The sequence below is a fragment of the Anas acuta genome, chromosome 1 (genome assembly GCF_963932015.1).
Source record: "Anas acuta chromosome 1, bAnaAcu1.1, whole genome shotgun sequence".
NCBI classification, from domain to species: domain Eukaryota; kingdom Metazoa; phylum Chordata; class Aves; order Anseriformes; family Anatidae; genus Anas; species Anas acuta.
This window is the reverse complement of record NC_088979.1, coordinates 66,266,573-66,284,239: the sequence shown is the minus strand read 5'-3', so window position 1 is coordinate 66,284,239 and position 17,667 is coordinate 66,266,573. Positions and strand designations below refer to the sequence as shown.

Here is a 17,667-nt window from a genome sequence, read left to right as displayed (position 1 = left end):
ACAATAAGGAAGTGGACTAGAGCATTTATTTTCACAGCTTAAAATAAATCAGCCATCTCTGTGCACAAAAGATAATTGTTTGCACGGACAATGTACGAAAACATATGGCCAGTGTATTACTTTGAAATATTTTAAGTTGTGCCTGTTAATGAGGAACAGCAGGTGACAGCCATCTGTTTTGTTCTTTGTTCTTGTAAGATGGACTGGGAGTACCGAACCCTGTGGAACTTCATCATCGTTTAAAAATATCAAGGAGAACGGCAGGGAAGCTAACAAAGACTGTTTGTTGCCACAGATAGACAGGAACATGAAAGGGGAGAGACAGAAAACTCGTTTCCTTGGGGGCCATCAGATTCTCAATGTTTCCCCCCTTCAGCCCTTACTGCTGATCCATATAGAATAAGCCCCAGAGAGATAACTGCTTCACACAGAATATAGCTAATATTTCCAGTGACCAGGAGAAATGAGATTCTAAACTTTCAAAGGGACTGAAAAACTCTGATTTTTTTTTTTTTTTTTAATTGAAAGAATGTAAGAACTGAAATCACATAAAACAATATAGGTTGATTTTGTTAACATCAAAAAAAAGTTAAAAAGTTTAAGTGGCAAGAATATGGATTTACTTAATTTATTGAAGCTTCTGAGTATTTAATCATTTATTTTTCAATTGGGATCAGGCAACGGTTGAGTTGCAGCACTGTTCTTCAGCCAGATTTTGGGATGGAAAGCCTCATGTCGTTAGCACAGCTGGTGGCCTCAAGCACCACACTCAGTCCTTGCTGGTCAGATTTTTTTTTTTGTTCTGCTTATTGTCAACATGAGGCAAGCAGCAGTCTTACATAATCTTATATAAGAATAAAGTAAGTCTTGAGGAAGCAATTACAGACAGTATATTCTAATTTAAGAGTTATACCGAATGTTCTGTGACATCTGTGTCCCACCCCGTGCCACCCAACCCTCGCCCAACTTCCACCCTATGTGAGAGTGGTACCTAAGCAGCTGGCGAGCCCCTTGAACTCGATCAGACGGTCCATGTTCTCATCCAGGAGCCGGAACGTCCTCTCGGCGAGGACATCGGTGTGTTCCCCACACGTCCAGGGCGAGACGAGCTTGTACAGGTTGGTGAACTGCTGGGCATCGATTCGGTACTGCTCAGCGTACGGCCTGCTGGGGTCGTGCCGCTCGACGACGGGGCTCGTCGTGTCCCAGTAGCATCTGATGAGGTGTTCCCGCTAGGAGAAATCAAAGGCCAGAGAAGAATTGCAGTCTGTGGTATCAACAGAGCACGACTGGCAGCAAAAGGCGTTCACATCAAAGTAGGCTGGAAATACTCAAAATTCTCTTTGTGTGTGGTGTTACGATGATACTGAGACTGTTCCCATGAGGAAAAGCAAAGTATGAATCTTTAATTAGGGTATCCAAGTGCTCTCATCATTTCCAATGGATAATTAATAAACTTGAAGAGAAACTGGACAGATTCTTGGAAGAAATTTACTGCTGCTGACACTCATCTGGCCCACGATGTATTTAACCATCCAAAGGTATAGGGGACCATAGAAAAATTAGGGTGTCACTTATGCCTGACCTGCTCATTTATTCTCTCCCAGACCTCTCTGCTTGGATACTGTTCCTATTAGTCTTCCCCTAGAGACGCGCTGATGCAAAACGAAGGGTCCTAACAAAACGAGCTGCCCCAGGGGAACAAAAGAGATAACAAAAAAAGCAACCACAAAGAAACCAAGTAAGGAAAGGGAAGGAGTGCAAGCAAGTTAAAGATCAAAAACGGCAGCAAGGAACAGGAGGGAAGCACCACAGAGCAAGCTCCAGCAGCATCCTCTTGCAACCACTAATGGATCAAGGATACAGCTGCTCTTAGCCACAAAGCTACACAGCACTAAGCACATACCACAATAATATGCTCAGTGCCCAGTATTTATGAACAATACACCTAAGAAATGTCCATTAGAGGTCATAACTGCATAGTTGGAGCTCTAAATCAAGTATATCTGCACAATCTTAGTTATCCCTGTCTCCAAATAACTTTTACAACAGCTCTTTCGAATACCATCCTGACACAGAGGAATTGAAACAGAGACTGCTTTTGATGTAAAAAAATAAAACTATTAGAAAACTGGGAACAGACAGCAAAGACGTAAGTTTCTGTTTTGTTTTTGTTTGTTTGTTTGTTTTCCCATGGAAAACAGAGAGTCTTACCTTTAAAGAGCATTAAGAGAGCAGGACTTAAAAGTACTACAGAGCTCTCAGTGAGAATACCTACAGATTAAGTCTAGTCTGCATGTGGAAATTACCAGAACCTAATTTCTCATGGACTGTTACCTAGCAGCAAGTTAGAAAAGAAATTCTGAAGTCATTCTCCTTTGAATGATCAGGACATTAGTACATCTCTTTAACAACTGGACAACCACAGAAAAGACAAAATGACAAGGTCCAGCTTCAGATCTCATCCAAATAGTATACCCAGGCAGACAGAAGACCTCTCCCAGAAGTCCCAGACACAGCATCTGAGATGGCTCCACTAAGTGAAGGCTGCAGGTTATACCCAGAAGCCTCACTTCATCCCCTACTTTTCAGGTACACCAACCTTGAACAAGTCATACAGTTCCTCTAGATCTTCGGGAAGAATTGAAACATCTGGGATGACAACTCGGAGCTTGAAAAGAAAGAAAAAAATGCATTAGTCATCACGCTTGCTACTGTCATCACTGACACGGACGAGCACATGAACCCTCCCAGTGACTGTCCTTATGTGGTACAGCTGAAAACTGGAGTATTGAAAGATGTTTGCAATTTTTCCTCCTTCTTTAGGTTCACTGGTTGGACAAATCCATGAAAAGAGAAATCCCTCAAGGGCTATTAGAAACAAAGACAGGAAGTCCCTAAGCTGTAGGTCACAGGAGGCCGGGGAAGCATCACATCAGGATCGCTCTGTTCTTGCTCTCTTCCCTGGGCATCTGCCTACGGCCACTGGCATTGGGATAAACTATCCTGCAGTTGTTTTTATGTTATAGCCACCCCTGAAAATAACACACGTGGCTGCAGAACAAAAACACCAGCAACCCAGAAAAGAGCTTCCTTCAGAGTCAGTAATAAGCCTTCCATTTTTCATGATTTGACACCTTTAAAAAAATGAAAGCTGTCTGCCATATGGCAACGAGGGTGAGGGGAGATGTTACACTACCTCAGCCTAAACAATATTTTACTCACCACATTTTGCTTGGTTGTATCTTCGTGGCTTTGCAGAACACGGATTCTGTGTTTGTAGCGCATGTGCTCAATCTGTTCCACAGAGTGGTCTCCAAATTTCTAGAACAGAGGAATAGAAGTTTACATTTTACAGTATTTTACTATCTTTGCATTTCCAGTAAGTTTTATTTCCATTAGATTGGCAATGCAACTTTTAAAGTGTCATGATTCCCTAAAGATCCCATGGATTAAAGCATATTCATTCTCTGAGTTGTCCATTTAGGTAGTTATACTACACTCAGCACTGTGCATTTAAGCACTTACTCAAGGAAAAATTAAGATATGTATTAACTGTCAAAACATCCATGTAGAATTTAAAACTTTTTCTTTTTTAAAATCATGGCTCAACTGACCAGTAGACACCAAGCTGTGTTTTACCTCGTAGGAATCATGAATGAGGTTTGCAATTTCAGTCACTGGAGTGGCTTCCTGATCATCGCTGAAAAATGCATGGTGATTACCAATAGGTGGCAGAGGGCTCTCCTCATTTTTAACATGCTCTAAAAACCTGAAGGGAACAAATACAAGCAACGCGGATTACTCTGCACTATACTTTTCTCAGTATAAGTAAATTAGTCCTATGGGTCTTAAAAATACATTTGTTTTTAGGCTGCTACACTTTTCAGAAATGCCTTCAATATTACTCATCCTAGGAACTGCAAATCTGCCAAATGAATAAATGTTGCCCGAGGAAGAAAACTGTCTCCTTGAAGTCTGGAGCAGGAAGCTCGTCACTCTAAGGAAGACACTAAGAGCAACAGTATATATCGCACGCTGACGCAGTCCACGCATGTCTCAGCACCGCCAGGAAATTTCACAGGACATGGATTTGTCAAATTTACAAAGCCCATTGTTTCAGGCAGACACCGTGAAAGCAGCAGGAGCAAGTTAACACAGAGGGGACTGCCTGTGCCTCCAGTTGTTATGACAACAGCACCTAAAACGCCTTTGTTTCACATCAGGATTATCTGCGAGGGAAGTGAAGCTCCCGCAGCCAGATGCGTGACAGTACCTGCTCAGAATCATCAGGGCCTGCCCGTCATCCTTGCTGTTACACAGGTCCACCGCGTTGGCTTCAAGTATGGCCAAGCCGAGCTGGAAGATGGCTTTGATCCCATCGTAGAAAAAGCAGTCGACGACATTCACAGCACTTTCCAGAGGCATGATGCTCAGAAAAAGGGTGAGGAACCACGAGAGAGAAATGGAAGCTAATGGAGTCAGGTCCTTCATATGTTCAGCCAGTTCTGGAAGCTGCTCTTTTATAAGCTCTTCGAACACCGACTGGTCTACCTGAGCACCTGCAAGTCATAAAAAACAGTATTAACCAGGCCCACTGCAGGCAAAATTATTCTTTAAAGTTAATGATCGCTGTCAACTATCGACTGCAAGGCTTCTTTGAAATTTAAACTGACAAGATATGCACACACCTACAATGAAAAATCCCATTATCTTCCTGCTGTGATCTCAGCCCCAACCCTTAAGTCTGTAATCCTTACTAAACAACTTTCTGCAAGAAGACCACATTGGTTCTGCTAAGTGCCTTTGGGGTGCAATAAAATAGTAATAGCAGCAGCTGTTGTTTTTGGCTAAAAGAGCACATAACAGTTAAGTGATAGCAAAAGCAATCTTAAAGCATTTTACTGTTCAACTTGGGATCTATGCAATGATAATAAAGCAGCACACATTCCTCTCCGGTGTGTGTACTCAAGCAAGCAGGCAGCAGAGCCTTCATTCCAGGTAACAAAATATAAATGATGGCTACATACACTAAGCAAGAAGAAAAATATTTACACACACATATATATGTGTGCATATATATATATTTATATACAAAAATAAACACTAATATTTATACATATGTAAGTGTAAATATGCTTTTTTTTTAAGACAAGATTCCAGCAATGCCCAGATAAAATCTTTCCTAACCATCCCAACCACTGTTTCCAAAGGGAGTAGATTAGGGCCCTGTTCCTTCTGTTTCAGCTAGTAGATCAGGTGCAGTCTCATGGGTGCCAAGTACAGAGGGACAATCATGTCCCTCGTCCTGCTGGCCATGCCATTTCTGATGCTGGCCCAGATGCCACTGGCCTTCTTGGCCACCTGAGCACGGTGCTGGCTCATGTTCAGCCGGCTGTTGACCAGCACCCCCAGGTCCTTCTCAGCCAAACAACTTTCCAGGCACTCTTCCCCAAGCCTGCATGGAGACAGCAACAGGACCCGAGGGAACGGCATGGAGCTGGGACAGGGCAGGGTCAGGCTGGGGGTTAGGGAAAGGGTCTGCACCCAGAGGGGGGTCGGGCACTGGGACAGGCTGCCCACAAGGATCCACCTCCTGGCTCCACACAGGACCACCCAAAAACCAGACCCTGCGTCTGAGCATTGTCCAAATGCTCCCTGGACTCCAGCAGCTCGGTGCCATGACCACTGCCCTGGGCAGCCTGTCCCAGTGCCCGACCCCCCTCTAGGTGCAGAATCTTTCCCTAACCCCCAGCCTGACCCTCCCCTGCCCCAGCTCCATGCCGTCCCCTCGGGTCCTGTCGCTGTCCCCAGAGAGCAGAGCTCAGCGCCTGCCCCTCCGCTCCCCTCGTGAGGGAGCTGCAGGCCGCCATGAGGCCTCCCCTCAGCCTGCTCTGCTCGGGGCTGAACAAACCAAGGGGCCTCAGCTGCTCCTCATACCTCTTCCCCTCCAGACCCTTCACCATCTTCATAGCCCTCCTTTGGACGCTCTCTAACAGTTTTATGTCCTGATATTGTGACACCCAAATCTGCACACAGTCCTCGAGGTGAGATCTCACCAGCCGATCAGAGCAGGACAACCACTTCCCTCGGCCAGCTAGCAGTGCTGTGCCTGACACACCCCAGGTTACACACCCCAGAAGCTTTAACCAAAGATACTACAAGTTAATGATGTTCCTCAGTACAAAATTTCAATTATTCTATCTTTCCTTTCAAGTTATTTTAGGTAGTTGCTCTTTCTCATAGTCCATATTCTGTGGACTACGCTAATACTGGGAGTCAACTTCAACTGCCTTGGTCCTGATACGTATATACCCCTAGCAATAAAAACTCCTGCTGTCCAAAGGCAGAACAGATCCTGGACAAGCTGTGGCAGAGAGCTAGCATCTTTTGGTTTTGCATCCAAATCATAAAAAAAAACAGGTATGATAGTTCTCTGCCTTAGAACTTCTCACATTAAGCCACAAAAAGCTTCTGCCAGTCAGAACAAACATTTCAATACCACAAATCGAAAATAAGTACCCAGGGACACGCAAAGGGCTTTTACGAAACATGCTTTGAAGGGACAGCCTTCTCATGTCAGATGATCGTGAATAAGAAGGATAAAGAAAACAGAAGAGAAAACAGACTGCGGTTACTCAACAGAGAGCATTTGTTTTGTTTTAACAAGCTTTTTTTTTTTTTATTTTTAACAATTTAATAGCCATAGCTAACAGTTGAAACAAAGCTACAGCAGGTTTTAGCAGTATTTGAAGGAATCTAGAGAGATAGGCAGACACAAAGAAAGATCATTCCAGCCTCAGCATGAGAGAGGCTGACAAAAGCAGACATTTAAAGGGAATAGGCAATGCTAACCAGATCTTTTGCAGAATATCACCTTATAATTAAATGTTGACATTGTACATGAAAGTCAGGTGTATTCGAAGTTACTTTTATGCCCACCTTTTCATTAGGCTCCCAGAAACCATGGTATCTGAGCAACTGAATCTCTAGTGTATTAAATCATGAAACCATGGTGAGGTAGGAAAATACCAGGGTATCCGTTCAAAAAATTATGACCCAAGGTGCCAACTAAATGACTTCTCCAAGACTGAAAAGGCAAATCGGAGAAATGAAGTGAGGTTTTCACTGTTTCAAAAATCATAAAAGCAACATGATGACAATCTAACAGATAAAGGGGAGTAAGAAGGCCTTCTGGTTCATGGAGAGGATGGAAAAGTCTTGGTAACAGGTATGTATGACTCTTGCCTCCACTCTTGACTCAAGTAAAACTTGATTCTATCTTGCAGCTATCTGCTTATAATTTCCTCTAGGCACTGCAGAAAGGATAAGGACTGAGAGGATTCCTGAAGTATGAGATGAGGGGTACCAATCCTGCCTGTTTGCAAGCAGTGAAATGATGAAAATGCTTGTTAAAAGGTAACAGTCACAGCTGGCAAAACCCAAGGAGGGAGATGATCACATGATAAAAAGGTTGGGTAGGACTGAATTGCCTAAGTTTTAAAAGCAAACATCTATAAAAAAAATACAATGATATTGGATGTCATAAAGAGAGGGTCCCAGAAAAGTTTGAGCTACAGAGGCCTGGAATAACCAAGGTCATTAATTCAGTAGCTGTTCTGCCTGTACAAATGACTGACTCACTCTTGAAGAGGAAAAGCACAGTGACGGGTACCAAGGTCAGAGATTACCGAAGTTATAGAGAGATCAAAATCTGGACAACATTTTTGGCAGCACGGATAAAAAGGAAAAGTTGGGTCTTGGAAGTGTTATGCAGGAAAAAACAAGACAAAGTTTAGACAGGAGCTGGTTGGAAATCAAAAAAAAAGAAAGTTAAATGAAATGTGAAGCAAAAAATACTATCTCAAGCAACAGGAACCAGAGGAGGCAGGGTGGGGAAGATCAGTAAGCGCTGATGTGGCCACGCTAAGGTCTAGGGTAAATCAAAGGTGCAGAAATAACTAGTCAGCAAAGCAGCCATGCTGCAAAACTGTACAGCTGCTGTTCTACTAGAGGAAGAATAGGAGGTTCTGAGCTGCCCCCCTGGTCCTTTGCTCAGCAGTATTTCTTTTAGGGTATGGCACTACTTGTCCATTTGTGTGGGTGCAGAGGACAGGAAAACAGAGAGGCTGTACTACCAAGACTGTCAGCCCTCACACTGTGTAGTCTGTGGCCATAGGAAGTAATGGGTAAGAGAAAAACCCAAAGTACAGTACAACTCAGGGTAGCAGTATGGTCATCCATGTGGGACCATTCAAGTTTATTTGGGTACAAAGAATTCTACTTTACAGTCAAATGCCCAGCAAGCACTGAAGGTATCAGGAAGTCAAGACAGGCTGATGATGTCTAGGAATGCAGAAGGACTGATAAAGATGTGTGTTTTTTTTTCCAATCAAGAAAGAAGATGCACGAACATGGGAGTAAGTCATCAAGATGGTAGTTCAAAAACATGCTTGGAGGCAAGAACTGAAGTTCTGACAAGTGGGAGAGTTACAGTACCCGATCCACTAGTTGAAAATACCAATGACGTTCAAAACACCACAGAACACCCTGAGCATCCAGTTTACTTTGGAATAATTCTGCTTTAACTTACTGTATCTGCCAGTTCCGTGACACAACAGTGACTGTGCAGTGGCACAGCACCAGGAAGTATTACAAAGCCCATCCTCCAAGAAAAATATTAAAAAATCTCCCCAGACAACTCCTCCTTGTTGAGCATCGGAGTGCCCACACCATTTCTAGCTGCCAGAACCTTTACTGCCAGGACCTTCCTCCTATCCCCACCTCCTCACAAGAGACCAGATCCCTCTCTTTGCTACAGCAATGGTGTAATGGCAGCCACTAACTAAAAAGTAAGGCAAGGTTAGCACTGAAGAGGGAAAAGCTATCAGACATTTCTGTAAGAGGGGGAAGTAAAGTGACTGCAAAGAACAAATGCTTTTTTTCTTGTATGCCTACCTGCAATTATGGTGTCAAAGAGTTCAGCCTCTCTTTCTGTGCATGAGGCAGGCAGTTGCAAGTTACATGAATATTTTCACAAGTCTTAAAAATAGCTGCATTGCAAAGAAGCGAAAATATGCCACATGCAGTACAAGGCATGCACTGCAGAGGGACTGGGGTTATTTATTAACACTGCATCTCACGTTCAGAGATCTCATATGGCTTTGTAACACCACCCATTAGAAAGAGCCATTTTAGATGCGAGTCTATAATTACTCTAGTGGCCAGGCAATGCAGACACATCTGCTCAGAAATAGCCCAGCAGATCTCTCCTAAGCCTGTCCGAAACAGCTAGAGTCTCTAATATCAAACACTCCTAACCAAGACACACAAGCTCATCTATTTTTACCTAACAGGCAAAAACACCACCTCCTTCTGACCAACAGGAAGAAAATAACAAACTATAAAAGTTGAGCATATGTTTATAGTTCTCACAGTTCAAACCCTTTGAACCAGAAATAACAGACTGGAACGTAGGCAGCCACCACTGCCGTCTGCACAGCACGCAAGCAGATGGACCACTTTGCCCGTGGCTTCTGGACCTCAGAAGAACTGTGAGCACTTACTCGTCCCAATGCCATGCAGCTGCCCCTTCCCAGTGCAGCATGTTAGTGAGAAGAGTGGGAGAGACATCAGCTCACCTATCACCCGGTGGTTGAAGTAATCTGGCAGCATTCGCTCACACACAGCAACCAGCAGCCAGAAGGCTTCTTCCTCTTTGGCATATAACAGCAACACGGAGGTCAAAATGTTCATTGACTTACAAGAGCAAAGAAGAAAATTGGGATTTATTAGCAACAGCAAAACCTACTGGCAAAAGCTAAATGACAGCTAATTTAAAATAAAAAAGTAGCCTAACATGATTTAAACAACTGACAAAAACAGCAAGGGAAAGGTAATAGTGAATGCATAATTGTAACCCTAGAAAGACACAAAGGCATAACAAGTTTTTCAAGCTTACGTATGCTGCTTTTCATAAGAGCAATAGGAAACAACTGAGAAAATCAGAGTACTGGACTTGCCCAGATGCAAAGTAGGTAACTGACAGTGCAAGATGTTTTGGGGCTGCTTTTTCCCCTCCTTGTTTTTGTATTTCAAAACAAGATAGGGGATCTGGAACTTCTGTGAAGTTAATCATAATTCAGGGAGCTGCACTGAATGCAAAAAAAACATTAATTTAGGTGACAGCTGGGTAAAGTACTTTATAATTTGTCATTAGTTTTGGAAGTAAGGTGCAGAACTTCATTAAACTTCTGTCCCAGTGCTCTACATGAATCTTGTCTATGCAGGCCAGCTCCCTTTGCACTGTCTCCAAGTATTGCACAAGTAACTCACTCACCTCAGAAAAAACAGAAGCAGCAGAAACATTTTTCCCTTCTCTAACTCTAAATGCAGTTTGCAGAATGCTGAGGGAGTATTTTGTTAGGCCAGTGTCCTAATCTCCACTCATTTTTCAAAGTAAACCACATTTAATACTCAAAGTTATGCATTTTCCTTAACTAAAAAGATATTAATATTCAAAAACACTGTTAAATAAACTCCCAAGAGAGCAATAAAGCTGAGAAAGCAGAAAAGAGTAAAAAAAAGGAAGAAAGAAAAAAAGCATCATTATCCCACTGGGAGCTTTTCACCTGGCAGTATCCAATTTTGGGGTTCCTGTGTGCGTACGCAGTCAGCACCCTCCTGAGTGCCGCGATCCCCGTCTCGCTCTGGAAGGCCGGGTGCTCAGGCAGCGAGCGGTGGAGGTCGCGCTCGATCTCCTCCGTCGCCATACAGCACTTGCCCATGGAGGCCTCCACTAAATGTATGTAGTAACCAGGATGGGAGGCGAGATCTGTCACAGCGTCTAAAGGCAGTCGAAAGAGAGGAAGGGAAAGACAGTTTAGGACAACTTTAAACAGCGTTGTGGGAATTGCTGCTCAAAAGGATGCCAGAAAAATGTTTTTCCCCAAGGTCCAAGAATTCAGTGAATCTCCAGACCTAAAAGAAACAAAGTCCCAGCAGAATACATGTCTTGAAAACCCAAACGAATATTTGCAAAGCCTATATGATGCAACAGAACTCAAAACACCTTAATACTGACACTGACCAGAAAAATTCCCCAGGAGAAAGTCCTGCTGCGAAGGATGTGCTCAGCACCATTCATACCCTCCAAAGTGAAAAAAAACCTGCAGGAAGGACTACATCTTACAAATATTTGAACATCTCATGAGTCAGATTGAGGCCTAAACTTGAGATCATATGGTAGGAACTTTCTGGCTCTGCCAGATCTATGGACAAAATGAGTTGTTTTTTTTCCATCTTTAGTTTCTATTACTCCTGCCAGCATTCAACACGAAGCAGGAGCAGAACCGCCGACTTTAAGATGTCATTATTTTGCAGTAATTTGATTTGAGTAGGTTTAAATCAATATTTTTGCTACAATCTAATTGTTCCTCGAAGAAGAACATCATTTCATGAAAACATGACGTTAATTTTAAATTACACAGATGAAGCAGATGTCATTTACATTTTTCTGCACGCCATATCATCACGCCCTGAGACAAAATTCTTACCAATCTACCTAGGTATTTACTTTACCTATTTCCGTACCGATCAGCTGTCCTCTACAAGCTGTCCTCTACAAGCACTACCATAGGCCCCATGCAAAAGACATTTAATTGCCACTGGGAGGTGTCATGCCTAAATGTCTTGCCCTGTTCAGAATCAGATATGGCTAGAGCCAGCGTTTCTAAGAGTGCCCACCTGAAAAGAGCAGCCAGAGTTTGCCTCTTAAGGATTCGGGGATTCCCATGGCAACAAGTTTTCTGATCTTCTCTGTGCGAAACATGCACACTGTCCTGCCATATTCTACAAAATGGTCATTCCACAGGCTCTCTTTGATTTGCTCCCTAGACTGCGAACGAGAAGGTATCTTTTAAAAGAACAAATCATGTACATGTGAGAACTTGTAAACAGAAACATCTTACACGCGAGAAATTTTGCAAGATATTTCCATTACCAATGGACACAGGAAGTCTGCTTTAAGAAGTAAAACTTTCCCCATTTTGCTTATGTGATTCACCACACCGGGGAGAGCAGAACTGATCAGACAGGGAGAAAAATGATAAACATTCACCAGAAAGGAATGAAGGGAGGGAGAAGAAAAAACTCCAAGTAAATTGAAAAGCAGCTATTCCCTATTTAGTGCACATGTAACTTCTCCAGCCGTTATGGAGTTTGTTATACTAAAATTACCTGTTTCAATGTCATCACAGTTTTGCTTTTTTTTTTAAGAAAGAAAAAAAATCTCCAACAAAATCCCCCAAATTTTACATACCTTTCCAAAATCAAGGCCTGCCACTCCCGACTGATGAAAGTCTGATCTCAGTGCTTCTGCATTCAGCATGTAACTGCTCTCCTTGTCACATTCGCTTCTATCCTTGCTTTGTGCAGCCTCTGTGCCCGGACCCTCGGGCTCACAGTCCCCGAGCACACAGGTGGATGTGAACTCAGGAGTGTTCTGCAATGCAGGACCAAGGAGGGTAACAAATAAGAAGAGGTTAAGAACTGCCTCCCAAACAATGTTCAAGACAAGCAGCAGCCTGCCTGCCCATTCCTCCAGACTGCTGAGGCCTCCATGAAGGGCAGCCCTGTCCTCCAGAACATCCACTGCTCCCCACAGTTTGGTGCTGGCCCCAACTGTTCCCTCCACACCACAGCGTTGGTCATTAAGGAAGGCATCAGACATCACCAGAGCAAAACTCTGACCCCTCAGGAAGACCAAAAAAAAACTAACAAAAAAAACACAAACAAACAAACAAAACAAACAAACAAACAAACAAACAAAAAAAAAACAAGTTCAGTACCTGCTTCTTATTTTGCAAGTTGTTACACTGCACTGGGTTGCTGGAGTTCACTTCCTTTAGCCTCTGGAGCAAGTTCTCCACCAGCGTATCCCGGTCCTTCAGCTCAATGAACTGGAAGGCAGTCTTACTCCTTATGCTAACAATGATGGGGTTAGGAAGAAGACTTGTGTCCTCCATCTTCTCTATACTGATCACCTGTCCCAGAAACATGACAGAAAACACATTAGGCATCACCTTTACAGAAACGCCTCCAAAATTCTGCAGGTACACAATGCACAAAGATGGCACTCACTTGCACGCACGTTTTAAATGTGGTTATTCATATTGGCTTTGCTTGGTCAGACACATCCTGCCACCCAAAGTCGATGGTATCTTTACAAGCTCAAAGCAGGCAGCAAAACGTATCCCAGCTGTTTATGTTTTGATTTGCTTTGCTTTTATTTTGACTTTGCCACTCACTCAGGAGAGCAGATTGAGGGGAAAGATAGGAAAGGGGGATGATGATTAAAATCAGATTTAGAAAAGGATCAACTTGACTTGGAGGGACGGAGCAGAACGTTTACTTTCACACTTTTGAAAAGAGAAGAAAACAGTTGTTTTGATGTTTATGATTAGATATATAACACTGTTCTTTTATTGTTTTCTATTTCTGTAACCGTGGCAGATAAGTTGCTACAGTTAGGATATATATCATTTGGATGTTACTCTGTTATTAGCTGAGGATGAAAGGAAGGCTTTAATTAAGAGATCATAACAGCCTGGTATCCACAGCAGATCAGGCAGGTGTTTACTGACAGCTCCCTTCTCCTCCTCTACTCCCACCATCTTCCCATGCATCCTCCCTTTGTTTAAATAAGTCTCTAATTTCATGGAAATTTGGCAGATCATCAGTGCCTCCAGAATATCCCCATTTTCTTTCTGCCCTACAGGTTTGCAAAGTACACACAGGTTTACTAGAGTCTGTCTGTGGAGGGAGAGCAGCAACACTTCTAAGCATTGATCCCGGGTAAGGATGCTTTCGTATTGATGGATTGGGTCTGAGCTGAAGTCTCAAAACATCCGAGCTGGATGTATGCGTTTGTGGAGCTGGGAGGGGAGCACTGACGCAGTCTTGGATGGATCAGACTCTGGCCTTGCAGTGCTCTCTCCTGCTGCATTACCTGCCCATACTTCATTTTGAGGATCATGTTAACTCCTCCAGACATATTTCTAGGAACTCATGGCATCATGAGTCCCAGAACGAACATTAAACAATCCTGTAGGCATCATATACTTAAGCATCCTGCTCTTTTCCATCAAATGATAGTTTGCAGGTGAATCAAGTGACATGAAAGTGGATGCTGAAAGCAGAAGGCGGCAGATACAGACTTGAAATTAAGCAAACAAGCAACTCTACCTCTCTAAGTGGGATGATAACATTGCAGCAGCCATTTTCTTTGCTGGCAAAACAGATATAACTGTCTGAAGTATACATTCTTCCCGCTGTGTGACAGCGACTAAATGGTGTCCAGAGAGAACAGTCTACAACTTCATGCAGCTTCTCCTTCCTGGGCAATCTGAAGAAGGCCCGAAAGAATTCATTTTGCGCTCTGGCTTCGAGATCCCTTAGGAGAAAACATCAAGAGCAAATCACAGGACCCTGAAAACGAAGGCACCAGGTGCAAAGTTCTTCTTTTTATTCTCACAGAGACCAAGGGATACAGAATAAAAGCAGCATGCACAGAAATCTTCACTGTCTACGTGAGCAGATCAACAAAAGAATAACTTGGAAATAAAAAATAATCATCATCAACACTTTTTTTTATCAATAGATCAAAAGCATCTGCTTGAATCACTAGAAAATGAAAGAACACAAATTAATTTAAAACAGCTGTCTTTGTTGTTGTTATTATTATTACTTAGCCATACATTTTCTCTGGCTGCTCTACCACTTCCCAGCCTCAAAGAGTTACAGGTTTCAGTGCCCAGGAGATAACTAAATCTTTCATCTGATGAACACAGGTTGAGCAACAGAGATTAGCTTTGTGTTCCTGCTTTCCCTTCCCAGTAGCCTTACCAACATCACCCCAGGGACTGACACCTGCATTCAGAAGCGATTCGTTTGCTCGATGAGTGCTACCAAAGTGGTCAGTAAGAGAATAGTTAAGGGTTTACATCACTGCATCATTGGCTTGCAGAGGTATCAGCCTCGGAACAGTTATAAATGCAAAACAATTACAGGTTCCTTAGACTCAGGAGGGAGTAACAGCATCAGCCACAGCCAGTTTGGATTTGGCTTGCTTCCATTCAATTATCTGCATTTATGTTGAGAGAAAGAAGAAAAAAAGTACATTAAGCTTTCATTGCTGAACTATGGTAACACCGACTTGGTTTGGGGGGATTTTTTACCCCTCCATTTTTCATGAGGAGTTCTGCAGTGGTTCATACGCTGAGCTATGCAGTTCCCTTAGAAGCAGGCCCTGGCTATTAGCTCACCAACAGCACTTCCAGAAACTTTAGGACTCCGATTCTATCATTTTCTTTACAAGTAAATTTTTCCAAGCATGACTCACCTTAGGGGGAAAAAATAAAAAAGAAAAGAAAAAATATATATATAAAAAAGAAGTTTGGCTTTGTTCCACTGCAAGAATTTAAAGCGTGGGCTGAAGTGCAGCAGGGAGTGGTACCTTGTAGCTGTAAATTCCCTCTCTGCTCCTTCCTTTGCCCTCCTCTTCTGCAAACACCCTCCCCTTACCCCATCCCTGCTGGTTAACAGTAAGAAGTTTACACAGATGAGGCCTCTGCTTCAGCAAATAAATCACTTGCGTGTTTTATTTTGGTTTCATTTGCAAAGAAAGCTAAAGCTGTGTGAAAGAGGGAGATCAAGAACAAACTGAGAAGGGAGAGGGGCGGATCTGTCTGTGTGACCAGCTGAACAGACAGACTGCACTTGACCAGCACTCGGCTGTCGTTTCCTTCTGAAGCATTATCTTCCTTCATAAGATTATCCAAGGAAAACAGACAAATAGCCTCCTGTTTTTCACAAAGAACAAAGAGAAACACTCTTTGTGAAGGAAGACAAAAAGGCCGCTCCGAAGTTAAAATTCCACAGCTAACGAAACCCTGATAAGTGCCTGCAGAGATCTGCTATTGTGACAAACCTAGATCAGGATATGCCTCCTAGTTAACTCAGCACAAAAATATTTTCCATTCCTGCACGGCACAGATGAATGCTGCTGATAGCATCTGCAGTCAGGTCTGCGTGGAGCTGTTCTCTCCTGCTATTGTGCTGGGAAGGTGAGACCCTACCAGAATGAACACCGTTGTTGCGATTTCCATACCTTTATGCCAAAAGATGCATTATACCCAAGGATGGGAGCTCCGTTGAGACAGAGGTTGTCTGTTACTTAGGAGTTGACTCTGATGCTCCAAAATCTGCAGCTTCTGTCCAGTTCTGAGTGTTTAGGATTTTGCTGCATCTCTTGAGGCTGCAGGCTCCTTTCGGACAAGATCCTAGCTACAGGTTTTTAACTGAAGCACGACACTTTCCATATTTGAAACCAAGTAAATTCATCAAGCAACTTTCACCAGGGCACAGCACCCAACTCCACCTGCCCCAAATCACCTAATGGGGGAAGACTGCTGAGCCCAGCATCCCCAGCTTTGCCTGTCCCCCATGACCCATGAAACGGGGTCACCTCAGAGACCTCACTTTACACCTGAGAAAAGTGCTGAAAGAGGGGCCAGCCTGCTGCAGGGTGGGACCCCAGAAAGAAAAATGGTAGTAGAGGAATGAAATAGTGTCAGCACTTACTGCTGCGGGCTCAAATTAAAGGGTTTTATTGTAATGTGGCACACCATGACAATATTTCCTGCTGGGCAGACAAATTCTAGGGGGTATCATAATCGGTTGCCTTCAGAAATGGACAAACAATATTAGGGCTGGTTTAAAATAAATAAATAAATAAAAACCACTAACAAATCTAGCTCTTAAACAAGACAGCCAATTGCATAAATACAATACAGCAAATTCAGCCCAGGTCCTGCAGCTTCCATTTTGAGTTCCACAATACCTGCGGCACTGAACAGACACACAACTTTTCTACCTGCTGCCCAATCTATCCAAAATTTTATTTCCGGCTTCACAATTTTCAAGGTGGTTTGGTTTTTAAGCAAATGCAGTACCTAAGAAAAGAACGAAAGCTATCCTCATGCAGAAATATGTTGATCAAATGTTTATACACGCATCAGAAGAACAAAAGGCTAAAGGATGCAATTGCTTTGTTCCCTGCTTTTCAGAAAAAAGTCAGCAGTTCTCTCCCAATGCAGTTCCTGACTTGCACACTGTGGGGTTCTCGCACGGCCTCCGCCTCCGGCACTTCAAAGGGACTGCAAGTCTGAACTGCAATAACTCCTCGTGTGTGTGACCCATAAGTTGCCTTCCAAGAGTTTTAAATGAAAGGAAATAGCACGCAAAACTAACAAAACGCCTAAAAGTATCAGGACACTTGAAACGATGTCCTTGCTGTTGCATGTTGTTGTTTTTTTTTCTCTGCTTTCAATCCAACAGAAGTCAAGTTGGCAGGATTTTAGCCCTGCTGAGTCACTCGCTGCCTGTTGCCAGACGAAGAATTATATGGCATAAAGTTGAGCAACAGAAACGAGGAAAAAAAAAAATCTGAACAAACTAGTTGACCTCCTGCTTTTAGAGCACGATTGCTGCCCTGCTCTTGCTATTCAGACTCCAGAAAACTCCTGTGATTTTGAAAGCGACACATCCAGCGATACGCATCTTGTTTGTTGGAGAACCCACTGAATTCGTGTGGCAAGGAAGGCTTCT

The 17,667-nt window shown here is 43.1% G+C and overlaps 1 protein-coding gene across 2 annotated transcripts in view; it reads right to left on the bottom strand.

Moving 5' to 3' along the window:
- The window catches only part of TBC1D8 (TBC1 domain family member 8), a 46,251-nt gene that overhangs the window by 2,866 nt on the left and 25,718 nt on the right, over nt 1–17,667 (bottom strand). For both annotated transcript variants that reach the window (XM_068680438.1, XM_068680446.1), the window contains exons 6-16: nt 14,245–14,452; nt 12,849–13,043; nt 12,320–12,502; nt 11,746–11,896; nt 10,632–10,846; nt 9,642–9,759; nt 4,277–4,562; nt 3,643–3,772; nt 3,226–3,324; nt 2,603–2,671; nt 992–1,232 (exon numbers count right to left, since the gene is read on the bottom strand). In XM_068680438.1, the coding sequence (XP_068536539.1) occupies nt 992–1,232; nt 2,603–2,671; nt 3,226–3,324; nt 3,643–3,772; nt 4,277–4,562; nt 9,642–9,759; nt 10,632–10,846; nt 11,746–11,896; nt 12,320–12,502; nt 12,849–13,043; nt 14,245–14,452 (1,895 nt within the window). The remainder of the gene's footprint in view (nt 1–991; nt 1,233–2,602; nt 2,672–3,225; nt 3,325–3,642; nt 3,773–4,276; nt 4,563–9,641; nt 9,760–10,631; nt 10,847–11,745; nt 11,897–12,319; nt 12,503–12,848; nt 13,044–14,244; nt 14,453–17,667) is intronic.